General features: G+C 38.4%; 8 protein-coding genes across 8 annotated transcripts; 5 read left to right on the top strand and 3 right to left on the bottom strand.

Annotated features, from left to right (window-relative positions):
- Nucleotides 1–971: 971 nt before the first annotated feature.
- PHYBLDRAFT_102956 (hypothetical protein) lies at nt 972–1,476 on the bottom strand (the record flags this gene model as incomplete). Its single annotated transcript, XM_018427747.1, has 2 exons — nt 972–1,170; nt 1,226–1,476. Coding segments are annotated over 2 exons (450 nt in total), but the record flags the coding sequence as incomplete, so codon positions are not given.
- Nucleotides 1,477–2,124: 648 nt separating this feature from the next.
- Nucleotides 2,125–5,159, top strand: PHYBLDRAFT_171169 (hypothetical protein; the record flags this gene model as incomplete). Its single annotated transcript, XM_018436533.1, has 2 exons — nt 2,125–2,160; nt 3,831–5,159. 2 exons carry the CDS (start codon nt 2,125–2,127, stop codon nt 5,157–5,159), a joined length of 1,365 nt encoding a protein of 454 aa, XP_018288457.1.
- A 661-nt stretch (nt 5,160–5,820) lies between these two features.
- PHYBLDRAFT_79892 (hypothetical protein) lies at nt 5,821–8,040 on the top strand. Its single transcript, XM_018443522.1, has 11 exons — nt 5,821–6,070; nt 6,176–6,304; nt 6,357–6,394; nt 6,475–6,538; nt 6,634–6,809; nt 6,920–6,940; nt 7,014–7,075; nt 7,205–7,258; nt 7,325–7,399; nt 7,469–7,727; nt 7,812–8,040. The coding sequence occupies exons 1-11, from the start codon at nt 5,848–5,850 to the stop codon at nt 7,854–7,856; spliced, it is 1,146 nt and encodes a 381-aa protein (XP_018288456.1). The 5' UTR covers nt 5,821–5,847; the 3' UTR covers nt 7,857–8,040.
- A 106-nt stretch (nt 8,041–8,146) lies between these two features.
- PHYBLDRAFT_126342 (hypothetical protein) lies at nt 8,147–11,630 on the bottom strand. The gene is made up of 14 exons (XM_018429098.1): nt 11,522–11,630; nt 11,279–11,352; nt 11,050–11,136; nt 10,891–10,952; nt 10,682–10,774; nt 10,441–10,616; nt 10,268–10,377; nt 9,956–10,102; nt 9,775–9,862; nt 9,679–9,707; nt 9,444–9,596; nt 8,699–9,370; nt 8,467–8,631; nt 8,147–8,397 (listed from the first exon to the last, which is right to left on the bottom strand). The coding sequence occupies exons 1-14, from the start codon at nt 11,601–11,603 to the stop codon at nt 8,230–8,232; spliced, it is 2,106 nt and encodes a 701-aa protein (XP_018288455.1). The 5' UTR covers nt 11,604–11,630; the 3' UTR covers nt 8,147–8,229.
- Nucleotides 11,631–13,309: 1,679 nt separating this feature from the next.
- PHYBLDRAFT_89956 (hypothetical protein) lies at nt 13,310–14,828 on the bottom strand (the record flags this gene model as incomplete). Its single annotated transcript, XM_018443740.1, has 6 exons — nt 13,310–13,401; nt 13,469–13,622; nt 13,714–13,976; nt 14,085–14,460; nt 14,535–14,699; nt 14,778–14,828. Coding segments are annotated over 6 exons (1,101 nt in total), but the record flags the coding sequence as incomplete, so codon positions are not given.
- A 1,777-nt stretch (nt 14,829–16,605) lies between these two features.
- Nucleotides 16,606–18,437, top strand: PHYBLDRAFT_126337 (hypothetical protein). Its single transcript, XM_018429097.1, has one exon. It carries the CDS (start codon nt 16,713–16,715, stop codon nt 18,198–18,200), a length of 1,488 nt encoding a protein of 495 aa, XP_018288453.1. The 5' UTR covers nt 16,606–16,712; the 3' UTR covers nt 18,201–18,437.
- A 3,288-nt stretch (nt 18,438–21,725) lies between these two features.
- On the top strand, nt 21,726–22,309 carry PHYBLDRAFT_135106 (hypothetical protein; the record flags this gene model as incomplete). Its single annotated transcript, XM_018429696.1, has 2 exons — nt 21,726–22,059; nt 22,149–22,309. The coding sequence occupies 2 exons, from the start codon at nt 21,726–21,728 to the stop codon at nt 22,178–22,180; spliced, it is 366 nt and encodes a 121-aa protein (XP_018288452.1). The 3' UTR covers nt 22,181–22,309.
- A 2,199-nt stretch (nt 22,310–24,508) lies between these two features.
- PHYBLDRAFT_182374 (hypothetical protein) lies at nt 24,509–26,447 on the top strand (the record flags this gene model as incomplete). The annotated part of the gene is made up of 4 exons (XM_018438608.1): nt 24,509–24,667; nt 24,736–25,525; nt 25,595–25,704; nt 25,899–26,447. The coding sequence occupies 4 exons, from the start codon at nt 24,509–24,511 to the stop codon at nt 26,394–26,396; spliced, it is 1,557 nt and encodes a 518-aa protein (XP_018288451.1). The 3' UTR covers nt 26,397–26,447.
- Nucleotides 26,448–26,683: the final 236 nt, after the last annotated feature.

Genomic DNA, 26,683 nt, shown 5'->3' with positions numbered 1-26,683 from the left:
GTTGATGATAATTACCAAACTGAACAAGATCCAAAGCTTCTGCTTCTTTCCCTTGTTCTTCATACACTTGTGCTAATGACAGTACAACTTCGTAATTGTCTGGTTGTTCGTCCAAAACTATTTGATTTACGTGTTTTGTTTTGGTTAGCGAATTTGATTGAGGGGTCCCAGTAGAGGTTGAGATGAACTTACCACTTGTATAAAATACAACCGCAGTTTCAAGCTCGCCTACTTCACGATAACAATCTGCTGTATGGATCAAGAGATCCACCTCAACTTGCTATAGATCGAAAATAAGTGTAAATGAAATGCGAGTTTTCTAAATCTATATATAAAAAGTACTTGCATCAGAAGAATCGATCAAACGCTGAAATATATTCAAAGCTTGTTCATAGTAACGTCTATCAAAGTAAGCATAGGCAATGTCTTGATGAAGATCTGGGTAAGTGTTGGCAGGATATTTGAGTAGGTACTCAAAATGTTTCTATTGTGATCCGTATGTTTATGTCAATATATTTTATTATATTGCATTTATAATCCCATTTATTGCTAAAGATATCTCTTACCCCGGCAATCTTGGGCTGTCCTAAATAAACACGACAAATACCCATACGAACACGTAGTTCAATTGGCAGATCCAAACGATCATCCGTACTCTCTTCCTCATCTCCTCCAAAGTATTCATCGTCATCCTTTGTACGATCAATCCACCAGACTTCGTCCTGACGATGTTGGACATGTCGGATACCAGTTTTAATACAATCCAAGGCACGTCGGTAGTCATTTAGAATCAAATATAACTCACTGAGCATGTTGATCTCAGCAAACCCAAGGCGGTCACTAAATCCGTCTTCACCATCTTCATCCTCGTCCTCGTCATAATCAGCGTAGTAGTTTCCATTACTTGTCACATTTTCAATAGCTTCTTCGTAAAGCTTGATGGCCTGCTTTGTTTCTCCCTTGATACGATATATCTGAGCCAGTTCGTTGATGACTTTGAAATGGTTAGGCAAGATAACAAGGATCTGATTGAAGCCATCAAGTGATTCATCATATTGTTTCAATTGTTTGTGTAAATATGCGCGATCCCAAAGAGCGTCAACGTCCATTGGGTCGATTTGAAGTGCTTTTGTCAGACAGTAAAGACCTTGCTGAGTTGCGTCGTTCTCACTAACTGATAGTTAATTCAATCATGATATCAATACTCATTACATTTAATACTTACATTGATTTCACAGCCAGCTCTTTCCACAATCCTGCATCTGTACCACACATATGAGCAGCTACCATACGCAATTGAAGTGATTTGTCCTTATTGCCCATTTCTTCGTGCACTAGACCAAGTGTATTCCATGCCTGATGGACATTTGAGTGTTTTGTAATCAGTTCTTGTAGTAGTGCAATAGCTGCACCGTAGTCTTTAGCAATATAGAGCCCGTTTGCATTTCCCAGCAATGTCTTGACTTCGTCTGATAGGCGCACTTCACCAGCTGTGACTCGCCGTCTGGTCTTTCCTCTCAACTTTCCTACACCGGATGTTGCCACCAGATTGTCTGTGAAATCTTCCATATCTTCTGTTAACATTTCGTCCGCTGCACCAGTCTTGAGATTTTTACGTGCCTCTCGAGTAGACTCCATCATCTCTCTGTGTATTTAAATATCAAGTTAGTTACATTTTTTCTTTCTTTCCTTCCTTATTGTTAACTTGTTTAATAACAATAAAAGATCAATCAATCAATAAGTATACTTGCGTAAGTTCATTATCATCAAAGTATTCCTCGTCTTCATATTCAATATCTTCCATCATTGAAGCATCAATATTTTCCAAAAAGTCTTCTTCGTCGTCGTCGTCGTCGTATTCTTCGTCCCCTTCGTCTCCGTCTTCTTCGTCTCCGTCTTCTTCGTCTCCTTCTTCTTCGTCTTCTTGAAGTTCGCCAAACTTCATTGATTCTTCCAAATCACCCAGGAGTATGTCATTCATCAGTTGTTTTGTTCGTGCTTTTTTGCTCTTCACATTATTTGGGGGATCGCTGGGTAAATCTTTGACCATTATGACAGCAAATGGATTGTTTATATCTTTAAATCGTATATAAAAAACATCTATATCTATATCTATATAAAAAAATGAAATATGGCCCTGAGGTCTCGGAGTTTTCGGAAGTGTGTTTTAGCAGTCACGCTAGTGCTGCAGGACCAAATTGGAAGTTCTTGGCCTGGATCTAACTATCTTCATCAAGTCTTTCACTAGACGCCGCACCCAGACACTCACTACTTTAGAGGCTCGCCTTCAAAGTAAACGTGACAGACTGATCTTCAAGTTTAGACTACAACCCGCTCAAAACTTTCAATTGCCCATCATTGAAAGACAACTACAACTAGTACAACTGGAGAGAGTGGAAATCCTTGCTCTGCGCGCAGGAAAACACTGGCGGGAGAATGGAGAGATCTCTGCAGGCTACCTCAAGCGTACAGTTGCAGAACGTCAAACCCGAAAGAACATCACCAATCTACGCCATCCCATCACTGACCACTTGCACACTGAGCCTGATGGCATGACTGACGCTGCCGCTGCTTTCTACAAAGTTCTGTATACACCTGAACCAATAGATCAATTAGCCATAGACGCTTTACTCAACCACCTTCCCCACGACCTCTGCCTCTCTGATGATACGTGTTCCTCATTGACTGCCAAATTTTGCATCGATGACATACGAGAAGGAGTGTCCCGCTCTCCAAGAACAAGCAGCCCAGGACCAGACGGCCTTCCTTATGAGATTCTTCAACTTGTATTCAATCACCCTTCCTGCTCCCCGTTACTGCTCCAAGTGTACAATGATGCTCTCAATGGTGCCAAATTCCCTTCATCTTGGCAAACCACGTGTATCTCTCTGTTACCAAAGAAAGGCGATCTTTCGTCTCTGAAAAATTGGCGACCGATCGCTCTGATCAACGCTGATGCCAAGGTTTTTACTCGGCTTCTCAATGCGCGCATGGTCGAAGCTGCTGGAGATCTCGTATCCCCGTACCAAACAGGATTTGTCCGCGGTCGCTTCATTGCTGACAATGGTATACTTACGAAGCTGGTTATGGATCATGCCAATTTTACTGGTCACTCTGGAATTGGTCTTCTCTTAGACCAGGAAAAGGCTTACGATCGGGTTCACCCTGACTACCTTGAACAAGTTCTTGTCAAATTCGGTTTTCCTTCTTCCATTATAACCTGTGTTTCTAATCTTTTCTTCTCGTCCGACCTTAAGATTAACGTCAATGGCTTCCTTTCTCGCCCTCTGAGTCAAGCACGCGGACTCCGGCAGGGTGACCCCTTGTCTCCTGTTCTGTTCAACCTGGCTTTCGAGCCTCTCTTGCGCCGACTCATACACGATCCACACTTCCCTGGATTCGACATACAAGGTACTCCCGACCAACCCTCCCCTCCGCCCATTAAGCTACTGGCCTACGCAGATGATCTTCTTGTCTTCCTCCCACAGATCCAAGATATGTCCCGATTACAGCACCACCTCGCCACATATGCCTCTGCTTCCAATGCACGCATCAATCTTCACAAAACTCAAGCATTTTCTTTGTCGGGCAAACCCCACCCTCACTGGATGGATACCCTTCATAGTTTGCAGATTGTTGATTGGCATGACAGTCGCTCCCCTGAACCTCTTCGCTATCTTGGCTTTCCAATTATCTCCTCTATTCCTCAAAGAAATTTCTTCTGCTCACAAGTCCTGGCTAAGATAGAACGTGCTTCACATGTCCACCTCTCCCGGGCCTTGTCCTTCCGTGGTCGCTCTACTGTCTTAAACTCTTTCATCTTGTCAAAGCTTTGGCACGTCCTTCGTGTTGTCTCCGTTCCTGGAACTTTTTTTACAAAGGTTCGATCTCTCATGGGCCGTTTTCTTCAGCACCGCACCTTCCCACCTGTTAAACTTGACACCTTATGTCTCCCAACGAAACTTGGCGGATTAGGGGTTTTGAACCCAAAGTTACAGCAAGGTGCTCTTCAGCTTCGTTGGCTTCGACCTCTGTTCCGCTCCCCTTCCTCTCCTTCGGGTCTGGTATTGCCTTGGTTGATACACCTTCTTCGACATCACCTGCCTGATGTTCACCCTCTCCTCCCTTTTGTCTTCCCTGACCTCCGACACAGTCGCCTTCGCTCGTATACCAGTCCTTTCTTTAACCTCTTTGCCGCGTGCGATCTCCTACCTCATGACTTTGATTCTACTGTGGTAAATCTGGAAACTTGTCTGGATATTCCTTTGGCTTCTGCCACTATTGTCCCACACGGCCTCCCTGTTTTTCCTTCTTCTTGGCGTCACCTCCGGATCAGAGATGCCTATGAGATTGACCCAAACTTGGAAGTTCTTTCTCGGCGTTTCTCGTCTTCCTTCCCTCGGTCTCCAAGAATCCTTCGCAATTTTTTCCTTCGTCTAGATGACCACTCCCTCTTTCTTCATACTTTTGTAATTCGTGCTTGCCTTCCCCAGAGTATCTTGACGGCTCAATTCCCGGACATGATGATTCGGAGTGGCTCTGAAGTTGACCCCTCTCCACTTTTGTCTACTCTATCTCCTAACTTTCCTTGGAATCGTCTGTCCACACGCCGATATCGCTCCTCTTGTCAAGTTGCCATTTTCTCTACCGAGGATATGCAACAGGATATACGTGCCATCGAATGGCGTCAGTTCTGGTCTTTTGTCCTTCCTTATGCCTCTCGCAACATCTGGTTTCGGTTGCTTCATCGCAAGATTTCTTGTAGATCAGCCTTACATCATCGTGTCCCTACCGCGTTTCCATCTGCCACTTGCTCTCTCTGCGGTACAACTGATGAGTCTCAGGACCATTTTCTCTTTACCTGCCCACTCAAGCTCCCCCTCTGGGAAACCTTTTGGCACACTCATTTTGGTTTTTCCCCTCAGACCTCTGACATTCACAATGCACTATACAAGTTTACCTTCCCACCTCCTCTTGACCCCACCCTAGAACCTGCTTCCATCTTTGGATCTGCTCTCTTGGCCGTATGGCGCCACCATTGGGCCTTTGTCTTTGACCAAGCACCTTTTATTGCTACCGACGCTATAACCACAGCCAACTCCTTGCTCTCTCGCTTGCACGCTGAAGAAAACCTTGACCAAAGCCCGTATCCTATCTAGATATCTCGCCAACTCGCCTTTTTTTTTTCCTTTTTCTCTACACCTTACAAAACACAAAAAATTCAAAAACATACAGATAATAGAAAACCCAAAAACAAGTTGTGACGCCTCTTAAGCCTTTTGGACAAGAGTCCCACCAATAAACCAGAGCTCCGCTCCATACAAACAAAAAGTTCTTGGCCTGGGTTTGGCATTACAAGAATATGAATGCCTTGGAAGCACAGTTATACAATCGTACAGTAATATTTTATGCTATTTGCTTTAATTTTTATTTATTTATTTATTTAATTAATTAATTTTGCATATTATTTTTCTAAAGAATAATACATTATGCTGTCTATTAAAGTGGGATATGCATATTTCGGTGATGAGGTCTGTTTTAGTAATAGTCTTTGTAGAGAATATATGAATCTTTGAAATTGGCAGCTATCTTTTGACATCGTCGAAAACTATTTCAAGACAGCCCAAACAGTGCAACGATTCCTTTGTTACACCAGTAAAACAAAAAAAAACAGACTCTTGTATTTAGCACTATATAAAAAAAAAGTGCCTTCTGTTAAGAACCTTCCAATAAACATTCAAAAGCAGATAATCATATATAAATGTGGGCAAGTTTTAACTAATAATCCAATTTGTTTCTTTTTCCTTTCTTTCTTTCCCTCGGCTTTTCTGTATTGATATCTAAAAGATGAGCCAAGAGAACGAACCTCTTCTTGGAGCTAGTCAAAGCGACTATAAGCCCGTGACATTCTGGTCTTCATTCAAGGCCACAGCCAAGTCCTCGAAATTCAACTGGCTGTTGATCTTTGTACCCATTGCAATCGTTGTATCCACCATGGATGTGGCTGATACTGTTGTTTTCTCGCTTAACTTCATTGCCATTATCCCTCTTGCCAAGTTACTTGGTTTTGGTAATGAAAGAATAGATATATAAAATAAAATATATAACCTCTCTATAATAAATAATCAAGGCTCTTAATTTACGCGTTTGTTTGCTTTCTTAATATATATAACAGCCACTGAAGAATTGGCCTTGCGCTGTGGTTCCACATGGGGCGCACTTCTCAACGCCACCTTTGGAAACGCCGTGGAACTTATTCTTGGCATCATTGCATTGAAAGAAGGATTGATTCGCGTCGTACAAGGTGAGTGGATAGACTACTCTTTAGGCATTCATTCTCAAACTCTGTACACCAGCCTCCGTCCTCGGTTCAATCTTGTCCAACATCCTCTTGGTTAGTGGAAATATTCCGGCTAATGAATATAACAACATACGTGTGTATTTATCTGAGATTATTATTACTGTTATATTTAGGTCTTGGGTTTCTGCTTCTTGATGGGTGGAGCTCCCCGTTCCGAGCAGACTTTTAACATTACTGGTAAGATTATATATAAAAATTATTCTCACACACTTTAAACTAACATTTTATTCATGGTACTTTAATTACTACTGTTATTATTATTTAAAAAAAAGCTGCCCAGACATCTTCCTCTCTCCTTGCTTTGACTACCCTCTCTTTGTTGGTCCCTGCTGCCTTTAGCGCCAGTGCCATCAACGATAGTGATGGAGGAGAGGCTGGTATTCTCAACATCAGTCACGGAACTGCCATTATCTTGTTGATTGTCTACGTTTTGTTTTTGATCTTCCAGGTAAAGAATAGTATAGTAATAATAGTGTGATAAATTAACAATTGATGAGCTCATTAAAAGCTAATCTATGAACAATATTCTGTGTATACTTTTCTTTATTTATTTATTAGCTCAAGACCCACACCCACCTGGTAAACATTGATTAGACTTTGAGTTTAAAACCCAATTCTGTTTAGCCTTATTTACACATTTAATTGTTTGTAGTATGAAGATGAAGTTGATGAGGCCGAAGTTCCCACCACCACCCTTAGCTTTTCCGTTATTTCGTAAGCTTTCGTTTTATAAAATCATTTTCTTGCCTCTAAATTTAAAGGCTCCGGCTACAGCTCTACAGCTACAGCAGAATTCTTTCGATCTAACATGTAAAATAACACATTCTATAAATATATCCGTAGCTTGATCACAATTGCTGCATTTGTCTCTCTCCACGCAGAATTCTTGGTGGGGGCGTAAGTTAAACACGATTATTTCTTTTTAAGAATTCGTTTTGTATCTCGCTAACACACGCTACATAGAATTGAGGGAGTTGTCACTCAGTGGGGAATCAACGAGACCTTTGTCGGTATCATCCTTTTGCCTTTGGTCGGAAAGTAGGTTGCTTACTTTAATAAGAATAATAAAAAAGAACAAAGTCTAATAACAAACGATCATATCAATAGTGCTGCCGAGCATCTTAGCTCAGTTACCTTTGCCATGAAGGACAAGATGAACCTCAGTATCGGTATCGCCATCTCTTCTTCCCTCCAGATCGGACTTTTGGTCACCCCTGTATTGGTTATTATTGGATGGGTCATTGGTCAGCCCATGACCCTTTTCTTTGAGAACTTTGAGACCATCATCCTCTTTGCCAGTGTCATGATCGTCAACTACCTTATCCAGGATGGTCGTTCCAACTGGTTCGAAGGCATCATGTTGTTGGTAAGTCTAATATCAATATTAAGAAAATGACTAGCTTATGTATAAATCTCCATACTTACAATATATACATATATATATTTATAGGCTTCATATGCTATCATTGCTTTGGCTTTCTACTTCCACCCTTAAAACAAGTGAAAAGTGAAAAAAAAAAGGGAATTTATTATAATCAATAGTCTGATACCAATAATATATATATATATATATATATATTTCTATTCTTTGCAAAATTCATTTACATATTTTTACCACAAAATCATTATTTTTTGAATGAAAATATAATAATAAAAAAACTTTAAGCTTTGATAATTACATCTATTTTCCTACATAGCAACAACAAAAATTGAAACAAGAAATATGAATTTTAGTTCAAAACAAACAAGCAAACAAAAGCCAAATTGATTTTACAAAGATTTAATAAGATGGTTGAAAAAATATTATTATTAGGAAATCATTTATTATTGTTTCTGCTGACTGAATTATAACTATCCTTCTGTTTTCTCTAAAGTTCATATCCTTCCACCTTGAATAGCTCTCCGTAATCAAAGTACCGTGTCATCAACTTTTCAACAGGACGAGGCAAGTTCATCGATGTCAAGATGTTCTGCATCTTTGACAAGCCTTCCTTTCTGATAAGCTTGTTGAGGTTGCATGCAATCTCAGTGGGGTACTTTGAAACACAACAAATTAGCCAGCCCATTCAAAATTGATCGAGAAAGAAAAGAAAAAGACTACTTACCACAATTTCGTGGTACCAACGCTCATGATAAACAGTCAGCTTTACTGCAGCTAAAAGAGCCTTTTGAACATTTCCTTCCTTGGCATAAATTTCAAGAAGTTTCATCCATGCTTTTGCAGAGAATTTGTGATCAAGGCATTGCTCATATGCTTCTTTTGCCTCATTCTAAAACCAAACCAGGCATTAATAATATGTCCATACACATATCTTTTGACTATTGTATCTTACTTACCTCATGCCACAATCTCAAGGCCAAATCACCCATCAACTCCCACTCAGTACCAGTCTTGCGGTAAGACATCTGTTGCGCACGGTAATGAGCAGCCTCGGTTCTCCAGAAGGTGTACACACGAAGATCTTCATAAAGAACCATAAATAGGTTATCGAGCCAGCGCTCACAAAGACGCTTGTTGCCAAATGAGAAGCTGACATCTGGTGCCTTGCTCTCCAAGTCCTTCTCTTTATTATCTTCAGCAGCCTGTTGTGGGCGCTCAAGAGAAGGAGCAGTGATATTGGGTCCATCCACCTTGGGGGAACTAGACTTATCCTCATCTTCCAAGTTCACATTTTCCATATTATCGACCAACTCATCTGACTTTGTTTCAGCCTCGTTGGATTTAAGAGGTTCATCATCCTCAGAAGAGGCCTCTTCTTCAATAGGCTTCTTTTCACTGATAGGCTTTTCTACGGGAGAATACTCTGTGGTAGGGCTGTGGGTTGTCTTTTTTTCCTCTTCCTTTGCCTTTTGAATTCTGTATTCCTCTTCCATTACGAATACAACCGATCTGCACTTCAACAAATCATCCCATCCAATCTTAGCTGCCAGGCGAGTCAAGAGAGTGTATGCCTTGGCAAAAGTTCCGTGGAGTGCTGGGGCCGGCAAACGCAAGAGATTAGGATCTGCCTATTATGAAATAGTTAACATAAGATCTCCGATTAAGATTACAAGTATATGTGTATGATTGTACGCTATTTACCTCGGTTTCTCTTCCAGCAGAATCCTCCTCCATAACACCTGAGCTAACAATATCAGGCTTAATGGGCAAATGCGTCTTTGATGGAGCAGGCATACGGTGCATATCACGCTCACTGTAGGTGAACATGGGGCAAGAATTCAAGGTCAAGAGAGCCTGTATAGACAGATGTAGATTAGTACGTGCAGGTCACTACTGTATTTTATTGGTTTATATATATATATAGCTCTCGACTTACGTTCTTGTAATCCTCAATATCAATATACACTAAAATTGCAATCATATTATTTTTAGTCTTATTCAAACAGTGGCCATCCCGATCAAGTAACAATACCTTCTGTCAACTTTGCCCATGTAAGAAATTCGGAGGGAGTGGTATTAACGGCAAACTTGGCCAATTTCAAGGCCATATCATATTGACCCTACACATCATTTTCCGTTAAGAATAAAATAATAATAATAATAATAAGAAATGAGCTCTTGATCGATTCATTTGTTCTCTGGGAAATCGTTACCTTGCTTCTCAGAAAATCAACCTGAACATGCAAGAGAGGATAACTCATAGGAGTCTGCTTGAGGTCATCATGAAGAACCTTGACAGCCTTTATTTCCTCGTTCTGGCCTATATAAGCCTGAGCTAAAAGTGCGCCAACTTCAGGATCCTTTTTTTGCAGTAGAGAAAAAAAAAGAACAGGTTAAGGAAAAACATTGTTGTCAATAGCAAAGTCTGAATAACGACTCTCAATGGGTCTTGTTCATTACACATAACAATCGCTGCCATATTAATAAAATTATATAAAAAGGATATGTCTCTCAAATAAAGGCACTGCCGGTCCATAGCGGAAACTATCCCCAAAGTACTTCATCACACCGGCTGTCAGATGATTATGTACTGAAGTGGCCACCTGAATTTCAGGCTTGCTTCCCAATTGCCATCCTAAGTAAAGTATTCATTATTGTTATTCTACTATATTATCATTATGTAGAACCCTTCCCATACCTCTCCAGAACAAATTTTCTACAGCTTCCAAAAAGCGTGCCTCGGCGGAAAGACTGGTGATTGGATCTATTTTACGATAACCAGCCAGGCGATAATAACTGTCATCCGAATATAAGACAGCTCTGAGTATCGCCGACAGGTATGTCTCTTGCCAGATTGAAGCAGTGGCCTCGTGTCTACAAAAGCACACACAGACAGTCAACAAATATTGACATATGCATAAATAACATATTATGCATACCTCTCGCCACGCACATCTACATAGTAACTTTCAACACCTCCTGGAATCTTCACTTCAACACGGACATCCACACGAGAGAATGCGTTAAAACAGCTAAAATCCCATTATAAATGAGCTATTGTATTTTTCTTAGCTTGCTTTCTTCTCTATCTCTATCTCTCTTTCTCTTTCTCTGTATATATATATATATTGATATATTTATACTTTACCAGTAGATCCCAGATCTAATTCTCCATGCATTGGATTTTGTAAACCATGATTGAGATTCATCCTATGTATTATAAAATATCTATATTACTCTTATGATGTTCTTTTTTCCCGTCTCACTCGAAAATATAACTAGAAATTTCTTGGCAGCAATTATTTACCATGGAGTACGTCAAAGAATTCAAGTAAGCTGCTAAAGTAGCAGACGATGATGCATCAACACCAGATACATAATGATAGCTTCCAATCTAATTAAATTATCAATAAGAATTTATGTATAACCCGAGACGCGTTAAAACAAGCAGAAAAATATAAATATATAAACGTATAAAGTTTTATCTAAATATTGTTTTTTTTAAAAAAGTTCTCTCTCTCTCCCTCTAAGCATACTTCTCTAACACCAGGTTTAGCATTAGCTTTGATGATGTGGCACAGGTCGGGAGGGCCTAGTTCACGAAATGCGCCTAAAAGTACAGTGTGTTCAGAAGAGGGCCTTGGAAATAGTAATGTAGGTTGGAAGACTTTCATGGCTACTGGCATCTATGTAGTCATGCTTTTCCCCTCTTTATTTCTTGGCATGTCACCCAGGAACAGCTCGATATTTTTTGGTGAGGCTGCTCGTGTATTTCTTACCCAAGGCGTCAGTTCTAGCGATAATGGACTCTCCAAGTTCAGACTCGAAGAATTCAGGAATGTCTTTTAACGTGTCTGCCATGGTGAATGAAAGTGAAAAGAGAATAGCAGAAGTCAATGTGCGGTTAGCGAATCAGCTACAAGTCGTAGTTTTGTGGGCCAATCAAATGAGTACCACAGACTAACTCGGTCGTACCTGCAAGACAAGAAAGTCGTATCCATTGTGTACAGTCAAACCTATGGAATTTGGCGCTTTCTCAAAAATAAATGTCGGGATTAGAAAGGAAAATGTCGGGAGTAAAGAAGAAATGTCGGAAGTACAAAAGGAATGTCTATAGTTTAAATTGTTTTAATTAGCGAACTAAAAGTGGCGGGAAGATTGCGAATTGTCGCATATCTCCTGTTTTTGTCCCTCTCTTCCTAATAGAAATCTAGCATAATGCTGAATACTTTATTTTTATGAAGATGGAGAAAAAGTTTACGATCTCATGAAAGATGTTTTAACATATGTCGATGGTCCCGACATAGTTCTTGAAACAATAATTAGTCGACAAACCTACTTGAGCGTTAAGCACCCCCGAAAAGAAATTGTTTGAAGAATCCTCAGTTAGAAAGTAGTCGAAGCCTAATAATTCGAAGCCATCAGTGAAGTTATACAAAAATTACAGAAAATTCACCAGAGGCGCATTTATAGAACGTATCTTCGAAAGTCCTCAAGAGCGTAGACTAGTGGCCAAGGTTGCAAGATACTTAAATATTAATTATCGCACTGCGTTAATATGGTGGAAGTATTACAAAGGGACAGAAGAGGTTGTATATAAAAAAAGTTTGAAGAAAACAGTGGTCCGAAAAGTTCATTTACAACCGAGCATATCGAGTATATAAAAGAGCTGCTTGATAATTACCCCCAGTTATATTCAGATGACATAATAAATAGCTTGACTGAGCGATTTGAAGATTTTACTATATCAAAGTCGCAACTTAATAGCCATTTACAAAGCATAATGCTCATCACTGAAAAGATTTATGTTTGAAAATCTTGACCTTTAATTTCTTAGTCATGTCAACATAATGAGCCTAAACTATTAAATATTAAAGCAACCATATCTACTCCAGGAACATGATAAAATATTAGTAGGTTTTATCTAATTAACCTTAAATTGTATAAGTGATGCGACTGTATCAGAAAAATTTTCGGGTTCACATTTATCTTGGGGGAGGAATAGTTTACATGCTTATTTTACAACCACCGCCTTGTCTATTATCATCATACAATTGGTGTGGACAGACTAAAAGTTCAAAAAAGGGGGCAAAAAAGGGTAAAACAAGTCCATCTTGAACTTAGCCAACCATCTTAAAATATGACTGTCCACACCTTTTTTTAAAAAAAGTTCAAAATTAGTTCAAAAATGCATATTAGATAAAGTTGTGCTTATAATCCCCTCTCTGTCCTTAAGTGAAACCCTTTTATTGCGTGTTTTTCTAGACCTCTCATTATATGGCACATTTTCTCCATAAAAAAATATTTCTCTTCTCAATCCTAGTGACAATGGAAGAAAACTAGCTAATTAGAGTCGATTAAGAATTTTGCCCTTTTTTTGCCCTCTTTTGAACTTTTAGTCTGTCCACACCAGCTTTATTTTTATTATTATTATTATTATCGTTACTGTTATTGTTATTAAAAATAAATGAATATAACAATAGAACCAATTAAACGTAACTCTCTAGGGTATCTCTAGAAGCATTCAACAGCCATGAATGGTCCTCAGTCTTCAGCTCGATTGCCACGGCGCCTACACCACCAACCAATGTTTGGTAACAGTCATATCCCTGGGTTCCCAAACTCTTCACTACAGTGTCAATAGTACTTTGCTGGGTATCTATTTTATAATTACATGAATTTAGTATTCGGTAACCAAAGAAATATTGCCATTGTTGCTTATTTACCCTCTCTGAGTACTGTTACTGCACATCCTCCTCCTCCGGCACCTGTCAGTTTTGTCTTGAGTCCATGTTTAGCGGTTATGCTTCTAACTGTCTCAAGACTAGTGTGGCTCACGCCAAGAGCATGTAATAAGCAATGGTTAATATCCATAAGATCCTAGATAAAAAAAATTTAAAAAAAAGTAGACCTTTGGATTAATATTATACAAGAAAATAGGAGCAATATATATATATATATAATAAAATACCTCCAATTCTTCGACTAATTGACCCCGTGTCAATTCTTGATTTTCACATTTTTTCAGTGCATCTCTGCAGCGTAATGACACTTTGTCAATAGAGTCCAGGATCGGATCAATCACTTCAGGATAACGTGCTCTCTTGGCACCTACACCGGCTACTAATGCACTGGTAGAACGAGGGACTCGGGTGTTGGTGAGCAAAAGACGGAGGGAGGTAAAACCTTCAAGTGTGGAGAATCCTTTCCCCTTTATAAAAGATTTTGCTCCACCTAGTTTTGGTACAATATGATACGATATGATACACTTAATAATTGCAACAACAAAAAAGGCACAAGTGCCATAAGCACAAAGATATTTCTCGTGTGGCATTTACTTACCAAATGTAGCTACTGCATTATCCACACCACTTGGATTACCGTGAATAACTTGTTCGGCTTTAAATGCATACTCGTTAATCTTATTTAAATAAACTTCTTTGTTTGTCGAAGTTGCAAAATCATATGGTAGGTGACCAAATAAAATCAAAAGCGAAGTTGCAAGTACAACCGAGTAACTGGCTGAGCTTCCGAGTCCTGCTCCTACAGGCACAAACGAGCGCATGCACAAGGTGAATCCAGTAGTTTGGGTAGGGCCGAGGATGACCAAGAGGTACAGGAATGCCATTATAGCACTCTCTTGTGATGCATTAGTTACGGATCCCATCAGGGTAACTAAACGAGATTTAAGTTCCTCAGGCATTGACATTGGATGTGTCTCATCTAACGAATAAAGGAATAAATATATAAATATTATACACAACAATAAAACAAAACAAAACAAAACAAAACAAAACAAAACAAACCAATGTCAATGTGAGCCTGACCCATGGGAATGTCTTTGATTGCCCAAGTTTTGTTAATACCAACATCAGGTAACAACAAATGGCATTGTCCATCTTGACGCTGCTCAAGGTAAAGATATGATCTAAGTCCCAATGAAGCAGCTACGGCTGTCTATAATTTTAAGCGCATGTTACAATGTATTAAATGAATGAGTTAATTAAACAAGAGAAAGAAAGAAAGATAAAATACCTTTTGGTAGACAACAGCATGTTCACCAAACAAGATGACCTTTCCTGGTGCTGAGATAAGCACTTTTTTGGGACTAGCAAATGTTTGAACTGGGGTAGCCACGACAATAGTCATTGAATCTGCTTGTTTGATAAAAGCCTGCAAGGTCAAATTAAGTTGGATGAGGGAGGGGTTGGTGCTGTTGGCTTTGAAAGATCAAGTCAAAGATAGAGACAAGGACAACGAAATATTTCCTTTTCTGGACATAATCTTGTTACTCTTTTTTTTTGCCCACGTTGCTATGATAAGTTAAGTGATATTAATGAAAGAAAATCTGTGTATTTCTTGGACCAAGAGGTTTAATGTTTAGTTATGTTAGAATTATTATCTAGATCAAAGTTAATAGTGTACTTTTATGTCTTAATATATTTTTTGTGTGGTATTTAATAACTACTATAAGTACGACTTTTCTTTTCTTTATAAAGATAAAATAAACAATATAAATAAGATGGTTTGTATATACGATTTTGTTTAAAGTCATTTTATTGTTAGTTGGCTGGTTTTTATGTGTGTGTGTGTATTAAGCTTTATTATTATCAATAAGTGAATAATTAGATAAAAAAAAAGAATTTTCACGTAACGCACAAGTCAGTCGATAGAAGCGAAAGAAGAAGAAGAACAGAAAAAAAAATGATCTTTGAAACAGATAAAGAATACGCTTTGTATATTCACATCAATTCGTTTCATCAGAGTTTGATACTTAAGTGATATCTGCAAGGATTTCCTTTGAATTGATTGAAAGAGCAGTATTTACATTTGGATCAGCATCGTACGACTTAATTCGTTTTTATTTTATGTTTTTGATATAGCCTTAGGTTGCTTTTGAAGCTCTTGTACGTATAATAAGCTTTATTTCGGTGTCAGACTTATACACCTTGTCTGTAGTGGAACATATTACTTTAGAGACATGTTGGATCACGAGAGGGCACATGGGACAGTAATAAAACACAGTGAACCTACCGTTGGCTAAGCGTTGTCAATTAAAAGAATTTGATTGGTTGTCTAAAGTATTTCTGTGTTTTAAAAAAAAATATCAGACCTTGATCTTTGTTGCTAAGGGGGAGAAAAGGGTCAATCCGAGAATACGGTTTTAAAGAGATGGAGCATGTTTAATAGCATTGGCCATTAGTGATTCTAACCGGTGTTAAATTATGAGGCCATAATTAAAAAAAAATTCATTAGTTCAGTTTAACATTCAGGCCTTTTGCTTAGCAATCTGAATAGCTGACTAGTCAAAGTAATCAAAGTAGTAAAAAAAACAAAGCTCAAACCAACAAGGACGAATGAAAAGTAGATCAGAAAAGGTTTCTGAACTTGAGAGAGAGTAGAAGTGAAGGAAGCAAGAGATGTGAGATGTATGGCCAATAGGAATTGTGGAGCAATCCACGTTTGCTCGGGTTTGTGCCTGTAAACCTTGTCGGGTTGGTTGGTCAAGAAGATCCAAAACCGGCGGGTGTTAGATTTTAGTAAAATGTTCAAGGAAGGAAGGAGGGACGGACCATTTTGAACAGCCAACGTATAGACACCATGTGCCGCCAGTATAAGACAGCAAAAGAAACAATCTGAGACCACGCGTGTGAAGGGCCGTCGATGATTGGCTTTACCGAGAGTAAGAAACAATGGAACACACCCATTCAGGAAAAAGCAAATCACGCCTGACCAATCACAAAACACACACGACCTCACTTGAGGTGAGACAACTTTCGCTCAACCAAAAAGACTATAAAAGCAAACGATCAGCAACCTTGACAGATCCATAAACAACTTCTTTACTTTATCATCATGTCTTCTGTCTCCTCAATCCACGAGCAGCAGAACTTTGCTACTGCTGAACAGAAGCTCAAGAGTCTCGAAAAACTCGATGATGGAGGTGCCGGTGGCTTCAACTGGTTCACCATGCGCACAATCCTGACTTCCGGTGCCGGTTTCTTTACTGATTCTTACGATGTATTCATCATTAACTTGGTCACTCCTATGCTTGGCTACGTATACTACAAAGACAACAACAGCAAAATGCCCACAGATATCGAAGGCATTATCAAGGGCATGGCTTCCGTCGGTACCTTAATCGGCCAACTTACCTTTGGTTTCTTGAGTGATATCTTTGGCCGCAAGATCTACGGTCTCGAGCTCATGATTATTATTCTCGGAACTATCAATTGTGCTACTTCTGGATCTGCCGTTCGTGGTGTTTCTGCTATTGGTTTCCTTGGCTGCTGGCGTTTGCTTCTTGGTATCGGTGTTGGCGGTGATTACCCTATGTCTGCTACTATTACTTCTGAGTGGTCTTCCGCAGGTCGTCGTGGTATGATGATGGCCCTGATTTTCTCCATGCAGGGTATTGGCAATCTTGCCGCCGCAATCGTCACTCTTATCCTCCTCGCTATTTTCAAGAATGCCATTAACGCCGATGTCGACAATCTCGATTACGTCTGGCGCCTTTGTATTGGTCTTGGTGCCGTTCCTGCTGTTGCCACCATCTACCTTCGTTTCACCATGCCCGAGTCTCCTAGATACTCTCTCAATGTAAACCACGATGTCGAAGCTGCTGCCATGGCCAAGGGTCAACAGGTTTCAGCAGAACTTGCTAAGCAATACACCAAGGTTGAAGAAAAGCGCAACCATTGGGCCGAGTTCACTGCTTACTTTGGTCAGTGGCGCCACTTCAAGGTCCTCCTTGGTACATCTCTCTCCTGGTTCTTGCTCGATATTGCTTTCTACGGTCTTGGTCTCAACAACTCTTATGTTCTCGCTGCAATTGGCTACTCAAGAAAACCCACTGCTTTTGAGACTCTCTGGGCAAACACTGTTGGTCAAATCATCATTACCTGTCTTGGCTCCGTCCCTGGTTACTATCTTACTGTCATTTTCATCGAACGTTGGGGTCGGCGTACTATCCAGATGATGGGCTTTGCTGTTACAACCGTTCTGTTTACCATTCTTGCTGCTGCTTATTATCCTCTCCGTGACAACTCCACTCCCGCATTCATTTTCCTTTTCACTCTTGCTCAGCTTTTCCAGAACTTTGGTGCCAACAGTACTACTTTCATTATCCCCGGTGAAGTCTTCCCTACAAAGGTCCGCTCATCTGCTCATGGTATCTCTGCTGCTTCTGGTAAGGCCGGTGCCATTATTGCTGCCTTTGCTTTCAACGTCTTGGTCGATGTCAACGGTGCTCCTGGAGAGCATGCTTTCTTGCCCGAGACTCTTGGTATCTTTGCTGCTGTCATGTTCTTGGGTCTTGTCGTCACAGTCCTTTGGGTTCCTGAGTCCATGGGCAAGGATCTTGATGAGTTTGAAGAAGACTATGTCTCACCTGGTTTGGTAGCTGTCTCTGATCAAACTTCTATCCAAAACGAAGCCACCCCTACTTCCAAGGCTTAAGAATATTTCTTTTGCTAACCTTATCCTTCATCCCACCCTTTTTTAAAAAAAACGACACTTTTCTTATATCTTGCTCAGCGTTTTGCGAGCCTAATGAGTCGTTTATCTACCTCTTTCATCTAGTTCATATCATTTAATCCTTCCATTTAATTAATATATCTTTCCCTTTTGTAAATAATATATAAATAATTACAAAAAAATACATATCACCATTGAAATAAAAATTATTTTATCCATAAACTTGTTGTTGAATATAAATCATATATTAAGTTGGTTGATCTTTAGTATCTCAAGCTTTATATCAAGTGGCACAATTAACATCAATAGAAGTTTTACAGTCAAGTGTAAATGAATAACTTGAAAGTTCTATTATATAAAATTTGATCTACCTCATGGTTTGATTTTCATAGAATGATTTGTTTCTCTTGATTTACCCAAAAAAAAAGCTTTAGTAAAATTTTGTATGCATTGAATTGAATTTATATTGGACTTTTTTTTCAACTCTTAATCTGTCCACACCAAATATATTCAATTAATAGCTTTTTGCGCCCTACGTTTAGACTTGACAATAAATGAATAATAATTAGTCACAGATGCATTATATCAATAGCCAGTTATGCAGAAGGCTATAAGGAGTTGTTGTCATTAGAGTGTGACGCAATATTGTTGGATATTTTACTACTCATTGACCACCTTATGCGTATCGTTCCTTTCTCTTTCTTTTACCTATATATTACCAGAAAGTGGCCCAAGGTTTGGCATTGAAAAATTAGAAGTAAAAATGTTTACCCTTTCCTCCAAAGGTATTGACTCATACCATGCCGTCTCAGGCAAAGATCGTATCACGATGAGTATAACTTGTGGTCCGAGAGAATAAAAATGTTGTTTGCTAGCAGAAAATTGCGTTCCCCACCAGGAGACGGTGTCTGCCTAGGATTAGCTTTTTTTTGAAACATTCAACAAATATCAAAGTATGATCCCTCCCCCCAAAAAAAGCGACATCCTTATTGACAGTTAATTTGTAGACAATTTTGTACAAAGTATTGTTCAGTACGGTGACAAGTTTAAAGAATTCATTAAAAGACAAAAGAATAATGTCGTCAATATTGTAAGATACGTTCGAAAATTATCGCATATTAAAGATAAAAAAAAAGAGAGAGCGAGGTTGTTAAGAAGGATGATTAACAAGTTGAGGAGTCGATCCTTAATAGGCAATGTTTTCGCCTCACGATTGTCCTTGACTAATAAGACTTTTGATAAACGAGATATCAATGACGATGACTTTGAGAAGCCAGATGGCTCCACAAGAGGTAATACACCATGAATGTTAAAGACGAATTTGAATAAATATGATGTCCTGTTTTTTAGATCTTCTGGGGCTTCTAAACTTTTCTGAAATTTAAGTAATTCTAGTTGCTTTGCATTAAGCTGATCTCTCAACAAGTGTTGAGGATCTAAAGGATTTTTTAAGGTAAACAGTAAATAAGTATTAAACTAGGCGATATATTATCAATATACATTTTACAAACCACAAAAATGCCAAGAAAATTATAGTTTATAGGTTTCTTATCAAAGCTGAAATGGAGGTTTTTGAGAGAGAACCGCCACTTCTTGACCAAGACGCTATAAACAAATTCGATTGTAGAAGGAGACTAGTACAAAGGTTTTTGTAAATATTTGATAAACACCTTGAGTCTTTGGCCTCTTTTTTATGATATCATAAACTATATTTTTTCTTCTTGCCGTGAGATTTAACTATACAATAGATAAGTAAATAAAACAAACATAGAAGTCAGTCTCTTGTTCTCGTTTATTAGAGTAAAAATCTGAGAGAGAGAGAGCCCATAGTTTTTTTTTGTATTGCTTATTGAGGAAATTATATGTCCAAAGGCTAAGTATTTAAGATATTAAGGTGTGCTCTGTTTAAAGCCTTCTAGCTCGAGTTGTCGAATGTTTAAGATGGCAATAGCTGCAATTTGGTTAGCGGCAAAGGGGATATAATTAAAGATGAGAGCCCATAGTAAATACAAGAAGGGAATTATTTTGATCGTAGATTTGACGAGTATGTGATAAAATCTAAATTGAGAGCAAAAAGAGGTAGCAAAAATATCATGTCGGAAAGTACAGTGTATTATGAAATTTGAACTTTAGATGCAACTACAGGAATTGTGGGGACATTTAAGTAGCACACTTCATGTTCATCGCTTAATGGATGAAATTTTTCTAGAGCTTTGCAATTTTTTAGTTGAACTTTGGTGGTAGGTACAAAATATGTGGTTGCGACTGATGAAAATCACGATTTTTTATGAAGAGAAAAAAAGAGCATAAGAATACGTAATTTTAACAGCTATCAAACAAGAAGCTGTGGATGGTCAAAAGTTGGTTAACCAGCAGTAGCAGAGGCTCTAAGCCGCTGTTAATTCCACCATAGTCACCCTTCTTGATCACACTAGAAGAAGGATGGTTTAAAATCAAGTCATATAAAAAGCAGCATCCTCAATGGAAGACTGTAAAGCGTGGGTTGAACATTCAACAAAAAAAAATTGGGATCGCCGTATAGCTAAGTAACGCCCTATATCTTAAATTAAGAAAAGTATTAATCTAAGCTTAAAGTACTGTAGAAGATTGTAATCTAAATGTCAGGCAAACAGGCTTTACTTTACAGTTGTTGGTATTTTTTTTATCAAATATTATTATTATTATTATTATTATACAGCACACATTTATAAGGCCATTAAACATTGGAAACACAACTTAATTAACCGAATATAGAGATTAAATCGAATCATACGTTACAGTATTGATAAGAGAGCTTTCTAGATATAATATTTAAAGCTACATTCTAAAATAGTTGATCACACTGATGAAAAAGAGAGAGGCTTCATAGGATATTTTGGCGAGCTTTTTGGAGATTTAAGGGTTGTTTTAATATTGAACTTTAAAATAATGTATATATACAGTTGAAACCATATGTATCCCTCTAACTCCACTAAAGAAAAAAACTTTACATAAGACTAGTAAAGTAATGCTATCAAAGATCTCCTTATATCAATATTAATAAAGATTTCAAAATAGCTTGATTTTTTTAATTGAAAAAAAAGGCCGCAGATTATGAATATTCTTTTTATGCACCCATTAATATATATATAGAGAGAGAGACTGTATTGAAATTATATCAAGAATTGGTGAGATCAAGGTAATTTGAGAATTGGTGAAGAAGGCAATTGTGGTTTGACTTCCGGATTGGGTTTGTTTCGGTCCGCGGATTAAACACAGTCCGGCTTCTTACAAAACTCTGTCCGGTTGTAACATCGAATTATCCCCCGGTGTCTGTATGTAAAATAGTCCGAATAAGCCGGGACTTGCCAGCTGCTCGAAGCAAAGAAGCCTGGAGACACTCGCCCAAAGAAGCTCCTTCTTTCATCTTATCTATCCAGAGCCGTAAGTAATTGGATTGGGATTAAAAGCGACAAATAGCAGTACATGGATGGATGAACCAACCGATGCTCATTCGACGTTATTCAGATGGCCAAGGACCAGAAGACCACCAAGCGTTCCACCCTCGCTGACGTTGTTACCCGCGAGTACACCATCCACATGCACAAGCATGTCTTTGGCAGATCCTTGAGAAAGCGCACTCCTCATGCTGTCAAGGCCATCAAGGCTTTCGCCGAGAAGGCTATGGGCACCAAGGATGTCCGCATCGACCCCGCACTCAACAAGGCTCTCTGGGCTCGTGGTGTTAAGCACATCGAGCACCGTATCCGCCTCAGAATTGCCCGCAAGCGTAACGATGAGGAGGATGCCAAGGATAAGCTTTACTCCTACGTCACCTACGTTCCCGTTGCCAGCTTCAAGGGTAAGTTGGAGAAATTGTGAAATCGTCAAAGGAAGGAAATATGGTTAAATTTGAACTTATTTTATTTATATTTATTATTTTTATGATAGGTCTCGAGACCACTGTTGTTGACGACGAGTAAACTTGCCTTTCTGGCTATTAAAAAAAAGTAAAGATGACAATTCATCCCTGTGTTTAATAAATGAAATGTCAGTCGCTTTCGTGGCTTTGATCGAAGAGCAAGATGAAGAAATACAATATCATGCGAAATACTTTATGCGTATTATTACTATTATTTTGAGAAAGCACTTTAATTGTAGGCGAAATGAAATGGGGGCTGTGGAAATCCAAGAAAATTGTTGCTATTTTGCTTAGAGTACTTATTTTGTTTGCATGAGAGAGAGATATATATCTTTAAAAGATGTGCCTTTTTCGAGGGGTATGATTGGCAAACTTACAATGGCCCTTAACTGGGACAAATATAAAAAAAATATAAAATAATATAAGGGGTTCGCGTTTAAACCATGATATTTTACTTTTTCTTTAATCGAGTTGAATAAATCTAATATATCAAATATCTGATGTATATCAATCTCCTTAAACTAGTCAATTCGTTTTCTTTTATCCAAATCAACGCGCTCTGTTAGATTTTTTTAGGTCGCTGAGGTACTGGAATAGACTGTTTGTTAAGACAAGAAGAAGACGAAGAGAGAGAGAGAGAGAGAGAGAAAATAAACAATAACAAGGATAAGTAACAGCACAAAACAATCAATCAACATGAGGCATTACCAAATCAGGCTTCATGATCTAGCAATTAAATTACAGTTAGAGGATGAGAATTATATAATTGTGTCTATTACCTTGTGGACGACTGTACTTCCAGCAGCCATACCGCCACATAGAGCCAGGAATGTATAAAGAGTGTTAGGTTTAGGCATGTTGAAGAACTTCAAAGTGATAGGCTCACATGTCCGATATTTCTTGATTTTCCTTGATGTTTGGTTGAACTCCTGTCGTTAGCAGTCTCACAGTCTCAATCTTGATTCGCCACAATAATTTCTGCTACTTTAATTTTGAGTACCCTGCAGGTTATACAGGAACCACACACTATAATAAAATAGATAGCGAGAGAATTGGCTATTGCTACAGCCAAAAATAGACCTTTTTGTTTTGCCTCCCAGGATTCTTTTTTTTTGCCATTAATTAATAAAACAGCTAAAAGTTGATATTTTAGCCACCAGATTCTTAGATTTTGATTAAGTATGTCTTGGCTCTTTAATTCCAAACATACTACATCTGATATTATAAACTACATGAACATCATTGGAGAAAAGCAGTACTGTCGAAAAAAAAAGACAATTGAAAATATTTAGAAGACAAGGCTTGGAAAGTCAATTAGATTTAGTACTGCTAGAAACTCTATATTGGAATATTAGATGCAATCCTTTCAAAAGGCTTTTTGGGGGCGGTCAAGAAATAATTGAATGTTATTGACCGGAATTACCTGTAAAAAGTGATCGATAGTTCAGGTAATTTTTTTTTTACATCTTGTCTAATAACTCAAAACTGGTATATAAATATATGAATAAAAGTTTGATTTTAGCTAGAGTTAAGTAAGCACTTAGTTATTATTGTAGATTGGATTAGGTCTGTGCGATAAAATAAACCAATATTTGTAGTGAACGACGATGGCAAGCATAATGCTATTTGATAGAATTAGAGAAGCACGAAGAAAATGTTGTACACTTAACGGGGATTTTCGTGGGCTACAGATCTGGCCATTTACAGATACTTATATACTTTCTAACCCGGGGCAAGCACACCGCGTTTGTATTGAAAGAGTATAATGCTAACCACCGTACTGGATTATATGCGATGGTGCGAAAATAACATTAAATAACAATCGCTTTAACTAGGGACCATTGTTTAGTCTTGATCTCGTCCGGATCTAATACGATTATGGTGTTCTTGAGGCTAATTCTCTTTTTGAGAAAGTGTTTATTCTTTAGGATTGCGAATTATTTGGTCCAGACATTATATATAGTAATGTGACAAGTGTGCTTAAAGTAATGTTATAATTAAGCCTCGGGAAGATAAATTACATATTAGTTGTTAACGTTGATTTCGATTTCAAGTAAATATAGAATAGGGCCTTTTAATATATATATATCCTGTACATATGTATTTAATCATTTTTAAGCTTAAATAATTAGTAGTCTTTCTTGGAATCTACAGTATAAAGAAGTTGGAGTGTGTTTTAGCCGAAATTAAATAAATGGAAAAATTTCTGCGGTAAATTTACTTTTAAAAAGAAAAGCTAAGGAATAACCTCATTCGGAATTAAAAACAGAAATTTTTGGGGGTGTTACTTTACAAGTGTATAACACTTAAATAAGACCTTTATTTTTTTTATTATTTTTGCTTTCATATGTTTTAATTATTTTCTTATCTTTAAAGCATACAATTTACAATGACCATAATTAACCATGAAGAGGAGGCTGTATTTCTTAATAAGATGTTGGTTCAGCTGGCAGAATACCGTGGTGGCTATATACAGAACAATTCGATATATCAAACCATTCTTGGAAGATATCAAGCGATAATGCGATCAAAGAAAGATAGATTAACGGTAAGGTACAATAGCATCTATTTGTATGCATACATGAGCCACTTATTATTTTAAATCCGTATTACCAGACCCTTCCTGCAGAACTCATCCTTTGTATTGGCCATTGGATAGCCCTCATTTCACCACAGTCCCTGGGCGTATTTGGACAGCTCAACAAACAAATATACATCACTCTAGACCAATCCAACTCTAAAATGTTGTGGCGTACAGCACTTGATACTGCATATAAGTGCTACAGAACTGAGCCATCAGCTCAAGATCCGCGTGCAACCTACTGGACCAAAAGGCATTGGAGACATCTATGTGCCAATGAGTACTCTTTATCTCCAAGGTCTCTTTCTGAAGATGCTCAACATACACACCAGTCTCACTCTCATCATCCGCAACTTACAGCAGACCAAAAAGCACCAATTCTACAAAAGCACGACCTAGCCCACACTCGACTTCTTGATAGCCACATGAGCGAATATATGCAGTATGTTTCTACCACGTTAAATACATCAACAGCTTGCATGCAGAAATGCGTGGCTCCTTTTGGACCTGATGCTATGAGCTGTGGAACTGTACCATATACGCATTCTGTAGCAGTCTCAGGGACGAGACTTCTTGTTGGGTGTCATCGACTGGATCGAGTTAAAGGCCAAATATGGGTTATGGAGCGTATGTTGAACGGATATATGCTTATCAAAACATTTGCTGGTCATCAAAACATGATATCATGTATCATTGCTACTGACGATAAAGTCGTTGTAACTGCTTCACTCGATTCGACAATCAAGGTTTGGGATGTATATGAAGACACCGATAGTCCTCTTGTGCTTAAACATACATTACGAGGTCATGCTGGCTGGGTAAATTGTAAGTCTTATCTTACTTAATTTTCATTAATATCTATGTGCATCCTCTAATTCATTTGTGTGTGCTTAGCCATTACTATCGAAGATTATTTTCTAGTGAGTGGCGGCTCTGATGACACTGTACGAAAATGGAATCTAAGAACAGGGGAACAAGAGGGGATATTTAGACATTTCTATGAGGTAATTGGCTTGTTAAAAGCAGATAGAAAGGTAGAGGGGAATGCAGATCCTCTATGATGCTTTCTCTGTGAGATTGCTCAGGAGGCACAGAAAAAAATATCTTTTCGAACACTTACCCCACATGTAATGCATAACTTGTACTATTTTGTTTATTTCTTGTGTATCTTTGTTTTGCCTTTTCATAACCCATTAAGCAGGATCGCAACCTGGGGGTCTTAACTGTATCTCTCCGTCATGGTTCGATTGGCATTGGATCTGTGTTTGGGCCATTTTATGTTATGAATATCGAAACTCAAAAAATGATCTTACTCGAAGAAAGGCTTACCAGTACAGAGCACAAGACATACGAGCAAGAACTTCATCAGAGTCACTCGAGTACAATTATTCTTCTTTCCGAGACAATCATTACAAGCTCTCGACTGAATAATAAACTCAATATCTGGGATTGGAAAGGCAGTCTTTTGGGGTCATTAAACGTGGAAGGTAATCTTCATGAGGTTCAAGTGAGTCGTTCGGAGGAAATAATGATGGCAACAACGTGCGATGGCGTAGTCAAGACGTGGGATTTTACTCTCAGGTCTCGAACAGAACAGGCATTCATGAGGAGGCTATTGCAAGGAGCTGACATGGAAGGAGCACCAGGAGGAAGCGTCTGGTTAAAGTACAGCAACCGATTTGATTATATTTACTGAATATAATTTATTTTACCTTTGACAATAAACTATTTCAACCTCTCTTTCCTCTCCTTTTTCTTTTCTTTTTTTACCTTTTTTTCTTTTTCTTTTCTTTTTCTTTTCTTTTTCTCTATATATATCTTTTACACCTTTGTTATGCCGAGCTCGTTAGCGAAGCCATCAGTCTTTGCGTTCGAGACGACACTACAAGTCGAAAATGATCTTTTATCGGTTAGGGGTCTATATTATCACTGGCTAATACATTATTACTTACTGTGCTTTTATTTTAAATAGGTCTTTAATAT

This window comes from Phycomyces blakesleeanus, assembly GCF_001638985.1.
Source record: "Phycomyces blakesleeanus NRRL 1555(-) unplaced genomic scaffold PHYBLscaffold_18, whole genome shotgun sequence".
Classification (NCBI taxonomy): domain Eukaryota; kingdom Fungi; phylum Mucoromycota; class Mucoromycetes; order Mucorales; family Phycomycetaceae; genus Phycomyces; species Phycomyces blakesleeanus.
The sequence above is the reverse complement of the archived record's forward strand: the minus strand, read 5'-3'. Positions and strand labels throughout refer to the sequence as shown.